Source organism: Abramis brama (genome assembly GCF_963993115.1).
Source record: "Abramis brama genome assembly, chromosome: 1".
Taxonomy (NCBI): Eukaryota; Metazoa; Chordata; class Actinopteri; order Cypriniformes; family Leuciscidae; genus Abramis; species Abramis brama.
Window position 1 is genome coordinate 55,715,724 of NC_139963.1, and position 12,619 is coordinate 55,728,342.

The following is a 12,619-nucleotide window of genomic DNA, read 5'->3' on the forward strand; positions in this document are numbered from 1 at the left end:
GGGCACAACTGGAGAACAGGTGGGTCGAGGGCTCAACTGGAGAACCGGTGGGTCGAGGGCACAACTGGAGAACAGGTGGGTCGATGGCTCAACTGGAGAACAGGTGGGTCCAGGGCACATCTGGAGAACAGGTGGGTCGAGGGCACAACTGGAGAACCGGTGGGTCGAGGGCACAGCTGGAGAACCGGTGGGTCAGGGATTAGACAAACCCAGGCTCTTTGGGAACAGTGGGAACTTGACAGCAGCTCAAGGAACCAAAGGCTTGGCATAGGTGGGATGAAACAGCACTAGGCACTAGAGTGGCTTGCCAGGACAGAAGTAAACAAAAAGAAATGAAACAACACTGCAACCTTGCAGAGAAATTGAATGCACACAACGCACAAAAAGAACCAGCAAAGACATGAAGGACATGAGCAAAGGGCACTGGGCAAAGGAGGATCAGGTGAGCACAATTAGTGTTGTTGTGTGAGTGCTTGTTTAGCCTGGCTGGAAATGTGGCAGATGAGAGAAGAAATTGATATTGAATGTGAAAAGAAGGAAATGGTTCTTCCATAACACCGCACTGTGAATTTCCCACACCAGGAGTAATTTATATAGTTCTATATTAGTTATTAACATTATCTATTAAAACAAATTCTCTGTTCTATTAAAGAAAATATAGAAAACAAATATTTTTGTGTGCTATAAAGTGGTTAGAAAAAGTTTAATTGGAATCGGCTAAAATCTGTATCGGCAGGTAAACTCAATGAAAAATCGGAATCGGCCTAGACAATTGTAATTGGTGCATCTCTACTACTTACAATCATAGGCATAATTTGCGGGTGGGACTGTGGGACATGTCCCCACCACTAATTTCTAACGTCGATATTGTCCCCACCACTTTTGAAACATCTTGCGGCACGAATGTACCAATACAAATAAACAAAACATCTCCAGTTAACTAGCAGAGCATTTATTTCATTCGTTTTTAAATAAGAGGCGATCTAGCGCTGAAATGTGTGGGGTTTTTTTTAATCAACTGATCAAAGTGCTCGTTACTATGTTTGTTTCTGGCTCGCGCACAGCCGTCACTCAGACGCGCGCTTCAATCCGTTGTGGAGAGACTCTCTATTCGTTCTGGTGAAATTAGAAAACAAAAAGCACAAAAAAGTGTCCCTGCCTGATATACAACCACTGAAAAACATAATCGGTTTTAATAATAAAAAAAAAAAAATAAAAATAAAAAAAATATATATATATATATATATATATATATATATATATATATATATATATATATATATATATATATATATATATATATGAGAGCGGATTAGAACTCAGAACCTCTGACACGCTTGGCAAAAATTCTACCCCTAGACCACTTAAATGCATGCTTTAAAAAGTCGGATCAACATATAACAGGCCTCATTGAACGACCACTTAAACCCAATCAATGTAGGCCTGCTATTTCAGATATGACATCGTAATGTTATAACTGTTTTATGATTAAGCACTGTGTTACCGTTACCCCCCCCCCCCCCCTCCCCGCTCCCCGCTCCCCGCTCCCCCGCTGTGTCCCACCCACTTTTTAAAACAAATTTACGCCACTGCTTACAATGATTTCACTCTGTGTTTCAGTGGTTTATCCACTGTATGGATCTGCATATGTCGCTTCAGGTGAGCTTTAGTAGAGAAACTTGTTCCGCACTGATCACAAGTATGCGGCTTCTCTCCAGTATGGATCCTCTCATGTCTTTTCAGATTTGATGACAGATTGAATCTCGTGTCACAGTGTGAACACTTGTAAGGTTTTTCTCCAGTGTGGATCCTCTCATGGTTTTTCAGGTTTGCTGACAGATTGAATCTCTTGTCACAGTGTGAACACTTGTAAGGTTTTTCTCCAGTGTGGATCCTCTCATGGTTTTTCAGGTTTGCTGACAGACTGAATCTCTTGTCACAGTGTGAACACTTGTAAGGTTTTTCTCCAGTGTGGATCCTCTCATGGATTTTCAGGTTTCCTGACAGACTGAATCTCTTGTCACAGTGTGAACACTTGTAAGGTTTTTCTCCAGTGTGGATCATCTCATGTGTTTTTAGATATATTGACTGACTGAATCTCTTGTCACAGTGTGAACACTTGTAAGGTTTTTCTCCAGTGTGAATTATCTGGTGCCGTTTTAAACTGTCCGCTGTAATAAACGTCTTCTCACACTCAAAGCACATGTACTCTCCCAAACCAGTATGCATTTTTTCATGTACACGTAAATATTGCAGCGATGAAAAACTCTTTTCACACACAGAACATGAATGCGGCTTCTCCTTCGTATGAACTGTCAGGTGTGACTTCAGGGTTGATGCCCTAAGAAATGTTTTGCAACATTGATGACATGTGAATGTCTTCTCTCCGGTGTGGATCCTCATGTGTATCTTCAGTTCACTTTTAATAGAGAAACTTTTTCCGCACTGATCACATGAGAACGGTCTTTCTCCAGTGTGGATCCTCATGTGTATCTTCAGTTCACTTTTAATAGAGAAACTCTTTCCGCACTGATCACACGTGTGCGGCTTCTCTCCAGTGTGGATGCTCTCATGTCTTTTCTGATGTGATATGTGACTGAATCTCTTGTCACAGTGTGAACACTTGTAAGGTCTTTCTCCAGTGTGGATCCTCATGTGTCGATTCAGTTCACTTTTAAAAGAGAAACTCGTTCCGCACTGATCACATGTGAGCGGCTTCTCTCCAGTGTGGATCCTCTCATGTGTTTTCAGATTTGCATACTGACTGAATCTCTTGTCACAGTGTGAACACTTGTAAGGTTTTTCTCCAGTGTGAATTCTCTGGTGCAGTTTTAAACTGTTTGCTGTAATAAACGTCTTCTCACACACAAAGCACATGTGCTCTCTCACACCAGTGTGGATTTTCTGATGCGTCTGTAAAGATTGACTCTGTGAAAAACTCTTTCCACACACAGAACATGAATACGGCTTCTCCTTCGTATGTACTCTCAGGTGTGTCTTCAGGTGTGATCCCCTAAGAAATGTTTTGTCACATTGATCACATGAGAACGGCTTCTCTCCGGTGTGGATCCTCATGTGAACATTAAGGGATGAAGATTGACTGAAACTCTTCCCACACTGATCACATGAGAACGGCTTCTCTCCAGAGTGGATCTTCATGTGTCTCTTCAGTTCACTTTTAATAGAGAAACTCTTTCCACACTGATCACACGTGTGCGGCTTCTCTCTAGTGTGGTTTCTCATGTGACGCTCAAGACTTTGTTTGGTTGTGTAACTCTTTCCACACTGATAGCAGGTTGTAGAGCGACTCAAAGGTTTTCCTCCAGGTTGGACATGATGTTCCTCCTCCACTTCACTCAGTTCTTCACTCTCCTCCTCCACTTCACTCAGTTCTTCACTCTCCTCGCTCTCTTCCATCAGGTCTGGCATGAAAGAAACAATTATTACATTTAATTTTTAGTACATAAAAATATTTCTTTTCAAAGAGAGAATTATAAAGTGAAAGGACATGAAAGTGATCTCTGATGTAATGGTAGAAAGTAGACAACTGCTATAAAATATGATAATTTCATGCCTTTCTATAAATTGATTATATGTCCTTGAAACTTTCCATGAATGAGGTAAATTTGTCTTCCAACTATTATTTTTAAAACATTATAGGCACGAATCCCATGTTTCTTTAGCAAGAACTATTAAATATATTTGATTAATAACACAATTATCTAACATGATATTAACATTAAAATGTACAATACTGCCATATTTTGACACCAACTTTGATATTGATATTTATTTTGCTGCCTCTCTGCCTGCTGTGAGTTTGTTTGCTTCGGTGCTGTAAGCTCCGTCTTAGACTAGTATTTCTTTCTGTTTTGAACCATCATTTTGTATCTTTTCTAGTTGTTTATACTACTAAATACAGCTTACCCAACATCTCAGATTAACCTGACATTGCTAGCTTCCGTTATTATTAGCACAACACGCTAGTAATTCGCTAGCCTGTTAACACGCCACCCATGCACTCAGTTATTTATTATTTATTTTCTCTCATGCGCCCTTGCCTTTGAGTTCATAAAATGCCAAGGTGAGTAAGAATCAGTCAACAAACACGGTGAGTAATGTCTTGTCCTGTTATTGTCACCTGCACTTCATGTCACATGTTTATCAATTTGTAGCAGTAAATGAAGAGATGTCTTATCTATCACAAGTAGGGCTGGGTACCGAGTTCGATACTTTTTAGGTACCGACCGAATTGCCTCGGTAGTATCGAGTATCGAAAAATGACTTGTTTTTCGGTACCAGATTTCGATACCTAAGGGGTTAACTCGTCAACGTCAGTGCTCAAACAAATACATATGAAATGCACAACGACGCCTAAAGTCGCTCACGCACATTGCCTACACGCAAACTCTGCACACACGAGACGCGCGGAACTGTCCGCGCACATAGTCATATGAGACACACGCACACAAACTGTCCACGCACATTCTCATATGAGACGCGAGCACACACACACAAACTCGCGCACATACTCAATGAGACACGAGCGCACACTCACAATACTCTAAAGATGTGGAAAAGTCGATCAAAAGTGTGGCTACATTTCTCCAGGCTCAATGCCAACAGCGCGCGATGCAGTATTTGCGGTAAAATAATTGCTGCAAAGACCGGTACCGCGACAGATATGATGAAGCCCTTGACCGTGCACGGAGTAAACATAAGAGCAGAAAGTTGCTCCATCTTTGACTGGTAAATGAAGAGATACCTTGTTGATCACTCTGACAGTGTTTATATTGCAATAATGACCTACTGAATGTACACTGCCGTTCAAAAATGTGTTGGTTAGTCAGAATTTTTTTTTCAGTAAGCATTAAAGTGATCAAAAATTACCTTAAAACGTGTAATGTTACAAAAGATTTCTGTTTCAAATAAATGCTGATCTTTTGAAAGTTTTTATTCATCAAAGAATCGTGAAAAAATGAATCATAGTTTCCAAAAACTGTTTTCATATTTCTGAAGGATCCTGTGACACTGAAGTAATGATTTAGAAAATTCAGCTTTGACATCACAGGAATAAATTACATTCTGAAATATATCCAAACAAGATTTTAAATTGTAATACTATTCCACAATATTACAAGTTTTACTGTATTTTTGATCAAACAAATTCAGCTTTGGTGAGCATAAGCTCTTTATAAAAAAATGTGTTGTTCCTTATGCATGTATAAGGAATATTGTGTTCCTTTGTGCTGTTTTTGTTCCTTTGTGCACTGACTAAGGAGCATGAGTCAAACTGAAAAAATAAAACCAAAGTTTTTCCGAGGTAATTAGGGGCAGCCCCTATTGTATCTGTTAGTTTTCTTATTATTATTCTTCCCAGTGGAAGTCTATGGCAGCCCTATGAACCGTAAGTAGGAAAATTATGAAATTTGGCACACTTGTACATATGGTCATGTCAAGTAATTGGACCAATTTTGGAGTCTCTAGGACCAACTCTATAGCGCCACCACCAGTTCAAAAATTCAACATTCAAAGGGTTATAAATTTTGATTTTGAACCATTTGATCTAGAAAAATGAAACTTAGTACACTTGATTCCTCTCATCATGGTGATCAAGACCAATATAGTCTATTAAGACTCCACCCAGTACAGTAGTGGCCATTTTGGAAAGTAAAGTATTAAGTTTTTTCGCTACTCCTCTTTCAAAATTTGTCCAATTTTGTCCAAACATGTGCTCAAATGATCTTCGGACTGAGCCGCATAGAAATGACTGAACAGAATTTTTGTTATACTGGAAAAAAAAAAAATCAGGATGTCGCAAAGTTAACGAGGTCGACCCAAAATTGGTTCAGAGGCTGTATCTCAGCCAAAAATTGACCAATCGAAACGAAAATTGGTACGCTTCATCGGAAGTATGCCCTAAGGGTTCCATGCCAAAGTTGGGAACAGCGCCACCTACGGGTCATGAGATATGGAAAATGGCTATTTTGGCCAATAACTTTTGAACAGTTTGTCAGAAAATCATAAATTTGGTATCTATGGATTCCTTGGGTCATGCTGAATCCATGGATTCATGGACTTTTGGCATAAATTGCAATATCTTATTAAGTATTTGACATATCGGCACCAAAATTGGTAAGGATCATCATTAGCATGGCCTGAAGGTACCTGAGAACTTTGAACACAGCACCACCTAGTGTTCCAGAGGTATAAGGTGTTTTGCAAATATGCTTATAACTTTTGAAAACATAGGTTAAAATTTGATTTCTTTATGTCATTACGTTCCTTGGATTATGCAGATTCCGACGATATCTCATTTGTCATTTTCCAACAATGTGACTGTCCGCCATATTGAAGCAAATGGTAAACAGTTTTTTCGCTACTCCTCCTTCAAATCTTGCTCAATTTTGCCCAAAGTTTGCTCAGATGATCTTTGGACCATGCCGCACAGAAATGACTGAACATATTTTTGATATTCACTACCGTTCCCGAGATATTCGTCTCCAAAGTTGACCTATCCTGTGTTTGTTGCCTTATGCTAGTTAGCTTAGCATAATAATTGGTTAACATGCTAACCAGATGCTATTCTTTCTAATGTGGCTCTTCAGCTATCAGGATAACCATAAGCTATATTAGCATTAAGCTAGCTTAGCATGCTAATCTCGTTAACATGATTTTGTGTGCTCATTCATACACTGAAGGCTCTCCTCAGCAGCTGTGTAACTCACGTCCTCTGAGTGGCGCAAGTTGCTAAACCACGTCACGAGTCCCGAACCATTCCGGTCGTGGGTTTGAATCCTGTGTGGGACAACTTTAAAATTGTGTATAAAGTTGTCATTTAAATTCCTTCTGGCTCTGCACTGCTGTTGGTGCTTAAATGCTATTGCGCTTGATGTACATTTACATGTATATTCAATTTGTGCTGTTTTTATTCTTGCGGCTCCGCACTGCTATAGTAAGAATACTTTGGTTATTAAAGTTTCTTATAAAGTTTTGAAAGCAAAGTATTTTTAGCTACTTTTTGAACCCAGGGAACCATTGGAGGGCTTGGCCCCTTTGAGGTTGCTTGCAGCTTTAATGTGTTATGTATTCTTGTTAAAATGGATTTCATAAAATTGGTATCGAAAAAAGTATCGTTCAGGAACCGGCATCGAAATCAAGGTATCGGTATCGAAATTTTTTGAACGATACCCAGCCCTTATCACAAGTTCAGTATGGCGTACCACAAGGCTCAGTACTAGGACCGCTGCTGTTCACTCTGTACACTCCTAAGCTACCCTTAGGAGATATCATTAGGAAGCATGGCATTAGTTTTCACTGTTATGCTGATGATACTCAGCTCTATATTTCTTCAAAACCTAACGAAACTTACCAATTCACTAAATTAACAAAATGCATAGCTGATATAAAAAATTGGATGACTCGTAATTTCCTACTTCTAAATTCTGAAAAAAACACAGAGATTCTAATTATTGGACAAAAAACTCCCACACGTAATAACCTAGAATACCAGACTGATCTCATGAAATGGCGTATGTATGACACGCCAATTCGATTTCCATTTTTGGCGTGCTATCAACACGCATAATCGCTTTTCAGCGTGTTTATCAACGCCGTTGACTTAACGTTACATTATAAATATGACCTACCCCAACTCCGTCCCTAAACCTACCCGTCACTAGGGTTAATACCATAGATTATAAATGTAAGATCCCTTAACTCTACTCCCACACCTAAACATACCCATTTTATGGACAATATTAAAATTATAAAACGTAATGGACAGATATAGGAAAATGGCATTTTTATGAACAATATGGCATTAAAATATAGTTTGAGCCACGAATCCTACCCCTAAACCTTACCATAACCATTTCTTAAAACTACCTAGGCAACGATTATAAAGAAAAACAACAGACAGACGAGTATAATCACAATAATTAACCTTACAACACAACATCGATTCACAAAATACACCAATTTTATTAGCTTGATGTAATCCAAACCTTCAGAATCCATATTTGCCAGAAAAAGATCCAAACTCAGCCCTTTATCCAGTAATCGTCATCTTGACCGTAAACGTCAAACCCCGCGCTTGTTATGAATTCAAATTCAAAAATTGCACCCTCAGGAAGCGTTACGACAGGTTACTATGGTCACGGCAGTAATATCAAACGCTCATTGGCTCTCGCCTCGCCTGCTTCGTCACAGATTGCGTCATTCACATTTGAAATGAAGCGCGCACCACTGCCGCGCAGCCCTCAGAGCGAACCGAACCGAAGACGGATTAACATTTTCATGATGGATTTGAATTAATAACTTAAATTCTGCTCTGTTACCTCATACAAAACCACTGCCAGAGAGGACTGCGACACATCGTCACGTGAACAACTTTTGGTACCGATTTTGACATTTTCTTATTAAATAAATTATTGTGATTATATTTGTCTGTCTGTTGTTTTTCTTTATAATTGTAGCCTACGTAGTTTTAAGAAATGGTTATGATTAGATGGTAGGATTAGCAAACGTCCGGGGATAATGGTACGTGTAAGATTCACGTCTGAGGCTGTTAAACTGTGACATCGACACGTTTTCCAAAGGGGACCAACATGATTATTTCACATACATTTTGCTCCGTTTCGCTCGGACATTTAACGGCATAGACATACACGCGGAAGATGACGGTTCGTTTCGGCGTGAACATACACGCGAATAGCTCAAAATGCGTATAAATAACACGCCACTTTTGACTTGAAAGTGGCGTGTATGTTTACGCAAAGTCATGATGTCATGTTGAGAATACTGTAACCTGGGTGTGCTCTTTGATACCAATCTTTCATTTGAAAGTCACGTGTCTAGTATCTGTAAAACCGCATTTTTCCATCTTAAAAATATATCTAAATTGAGCCATACGCTCTCAATAGCTGCGTTTACATGGACACAATCGTAATGAAATCATTCCGATTGATGAATCCGAACAAGGTGTTTACATGAATGATTAATAAAGTAATCGGGTTGATGTGCGTGTTTATATGTCACAAGTTTCAAATCGGACCTGATGTTTTGACATGCGCACACTGCACAAATATACAGAGTTTCCCGCTTTTCGCGCATAAATATTCTCCCCTATTGGTTCTTTTTTTTTTAAACAGTGGGCGTATTTTGCAGACAAAAAATACATAAATCTCTCGTCTCAAGGGGATATGAGGGTGGAAAGCATGGTAATTCGAAAATACTACAGGTTTTCTACTAATACAAAGCTTAATGCTAAATCCTGAAGTATCCCTTTAACGCATTATAGTCCTTCACGTCTATTGCGATCTCAAAATTCCAGCCAGTTGATAATACTTAGAATATCAAAATCGACTGCTGGCGGTAGATCCTTTTCCTATTTAGCACCAAAATTTTGGAACAGCCTTCCTACCATTGTCCGGGAAGCAGACACACTCTGTCAGTTCAAAGCTAGACTAAGACACATCTCTTTGACCTAGCTTTCACATAATACATTATAGACTTCTATAATTCAATGTTAGGCTGCATAGATTAGGTCAGCTGGAACCAGGAACACTTCCCATAAATCCTGATGTACTTGTTACACCATAAGAAGAATGGCATCTACGCTAATTTTAGTGTCTTAGTATATCCCGAGGTTTTCCCGCAGTCCGCCAGATCCAGGCCGTATCCAGATCTGACGAAGGACCTTCGTCTGGACCCCGATGACAACGCAGTGCTGAAGTGCCAACTAGTCTCTCCCTATGGAGGATCCCTTTCCCACTCTACAGATAAAGCATTGTCAGGACCCCGAAGTGACAAAATAAAATTCTGTATCAAAATTTATTTAACAAATGATCGTTGCGTCGGAAGCGAATCAATCAATACTAACTTTAGCTGGAAAATAACTTTATTAAAGAACCGCTATAAAGACAAAACAATCTCTGTTACCTTAAATTACACGCTTATCTCTGTAAAGTTGCTTTGAAACAATCTACATTGTTAAAAGCGCTATATAAATGAAGATGACTTGACTTTTAATTATTAATGGCTGTTCACACTAGACTTGAGAGTCTATGAAAGTGAGACACCAGAAACACAAGCTCAAGTGAATAACCCTGTGAGAAATAACACAAACATTTATCATTCAAGTGGAGTGGATTGCTTTTTATTATTATTATTATTATTATTATTATTTGTTATACCGGTATGTTAAATTTATGTTTGTGAAAAAGCTGCCAAAGAACGTGACGTCATTTCTCGGCCGTCGCACGGCACGTCTGTAGAAATTTCACATGCTCAAAGTGTAGAGCGGCCGCGACTTTAACTAGTTTTAATTTAACAATTTTAAATTAACAAAAGTCCAACATGTTTCACTCAACCCTGTTACTCCTGACATGATTTTCCTCCTTTTAAAAACAGAGCCTTTCTTAAAACTGTGACATCATCTGGGCTCTTTCTACTGCATGATGGGAATACAAGAATATAATCTCAATTAGGGCTGTGCGATATATATCGTGAGATTGTTATGCGCATCTCGTCAGTAAAGCCGGTTCCTTGATTAGTAGTAAATCGCCATCACCTGCTTTCAGATGGAGTGGCATTTACTACAAAGAGCCGTAGTTAACTGACAAGCTGAGCCATATCGCATTAATATCGCGGACGTATCGCCAGCGATAATTAATGCGATATGGCTCAGCTTGTCAGTTAACTACGGCTCTTTGTACACAGCAAAAACTCCAGTGTTAAATTAACACTCCTGGGAGTGTATATAAGTCCACAATCAAGAGTGTTGAAGTTAATGATATAATTAAGTGATTAATTTTGTGATGATTGAACATTATTGAAGACACCTGATGTTAACAAGCAGAATCACTGAAGGAGAAAATCTCAAATTGTAAGTTACCGTTATGACGATCAATGGTTGCTTTAGTTGGACTCTTGACCCATATATAATTAACTTTAGATTTTGTTTGTCTGTTGTTTCTGAATTATAATCACCAGTTGAACAAAGAAAAAAAGTGATCTGATGGTGTTGGTTATAATATGACAATCATCATTTGAACTTGATCACTGAACTCATTAAAATCCTTCTTTCTGACTTAGATTTAAGTTGTTGGTTAGTGAATCTGCATAAATGCCCAGAATTTCTGATATAATATAAAGGATTTCTTAAAAGTTGTTTAAAAAAAAAAAAAATCATTCTTTTAGGCACACACAGATGTCAAGATTCAGTCTATGCATCTCAACAATGGTGACGAGCAGAATATTCAATTAGGAAAAGTAAATTACATAGACAATTCAGATCATAATTTATTCATACCGCAATGCATGATGGGAGCCATTAATGAGTTGTGACTGGTGGTAGCCACTGCAACATGCTTTATTATTGTCACCATTGTTGAGATTCACAGGCTGATTATTGATGTCTGTGTTTTAAATGAATTTATTTGAATGTCTTTTTATCAGAACAATGTTTATTAAATATTTAGAATTATAAGTAAAGTGCTGATAATCATAGGTTGAAGAATCACTAAAATGCTGCTAACAAGTTAAACCAAATTATCTCAATAAGTTTCCTTTTTTAGATCACATCATGATTATGTCAAAACATAACCAATACTATAAGATATCATTTTACTTTGTTCATTTAACTGTTATAAATCAATAACAGCAGACAAACAACAGTAAATATTAAAGTAAACATATAATGGTCTAGAGCCCAACTAAAGCAAACACCCATCACCTTAATGGTAACTTACAATTTGTGATTTTCTTCTTCAGTGATTCTGCTTGTTAACATCAGGTGTCTTCAATAATGCTCAATCATCACTAAATTAATCACTTAATTATCTCTAAATGCCGCTCCATCTGAAAGCAGGTGATGGTGATTTACTACTAATCAAGGAACCGGCTTTACTGACGAGATGCGCATAACAATCTCACGATATATATCGCACAGCCCTAATCTCAATCCATTGTCTCAGTTTCTACACAAACTGTAGCATTGACTGAACTCAATTCAACCCTGTTACCAAAGTTACTGTAAGAAGAATCTCTATAACTATGAATAACTTGTATGATATTTGACAAATACAACTTTATCAGTAACTTGGTGTTTACTGATTATTCTTAAAAAATAATTATTGTTTAACTATATTGAAAATGACTAAAATTCTGGTAATGTTGTTGCAAATTGGAAACCAGATATAAAATAAATGTAAAATATTTAGCTTGATCTAATATTGATAATCAATATAAAAATGTCTCAAACCTCCCTACAGACCATTTGTTGAAGAACAAACCCAGAACAATCTGTATCATTTCATAGTTTAACTGTTTATCTAAAAGTGATGAAGTGCTTGAATGTTTCTAACATGAATGTTCTTCAGCATCATGAATGAATGAAGAATAAACACCAACCTCTTTGTTCTTCAGGATCTTCAGTGTGTTTCATTCTGCAGGGTTCTGGATCACTCATGTTCTCACTGTCTTCTTTAATAAACTCAGTCTTTGCAGATTTCAGCTCTTCCGGATGTTGGCTGCCCTTTCTAGCTGATGGGAATTTACAGCATTTATTGGATAATTAATGTGGGAGGAGCTTCACTGATGATGTAATCGCAGTGGG

At 38.1% G+C, this 12,619-nt stretch overlaps 1 protein-coding gene across 1 annotated transcript; it reads right to left on the minus strand.

Moving 5' to 3' along the window:
• Positions 1 to 1,570: 1,570 nt before the first annotated feature.
• Positions 1,571 to 12,619, minus strand: LOC311073835 (uncharacterized protein). The gene is made up of 2 exons (XM_084099849.1): positions 12,415 to 12,619; positions 1,571 to 3,422 (listed from the first exon to the last, which is right to left on the minus strand). The coding sequence occupies exons 1-2, from the start codon at positions 12,470 to 12,472 to the stop codon at positions 1,594 to 1,596; spliced, it is 1,887 nt and encodes a 628-aa protein (XP_083955975.1). The 5' UTR covers positions 12,473 to 12,619; the 3' UTR covers positions 1,571 to 1,593.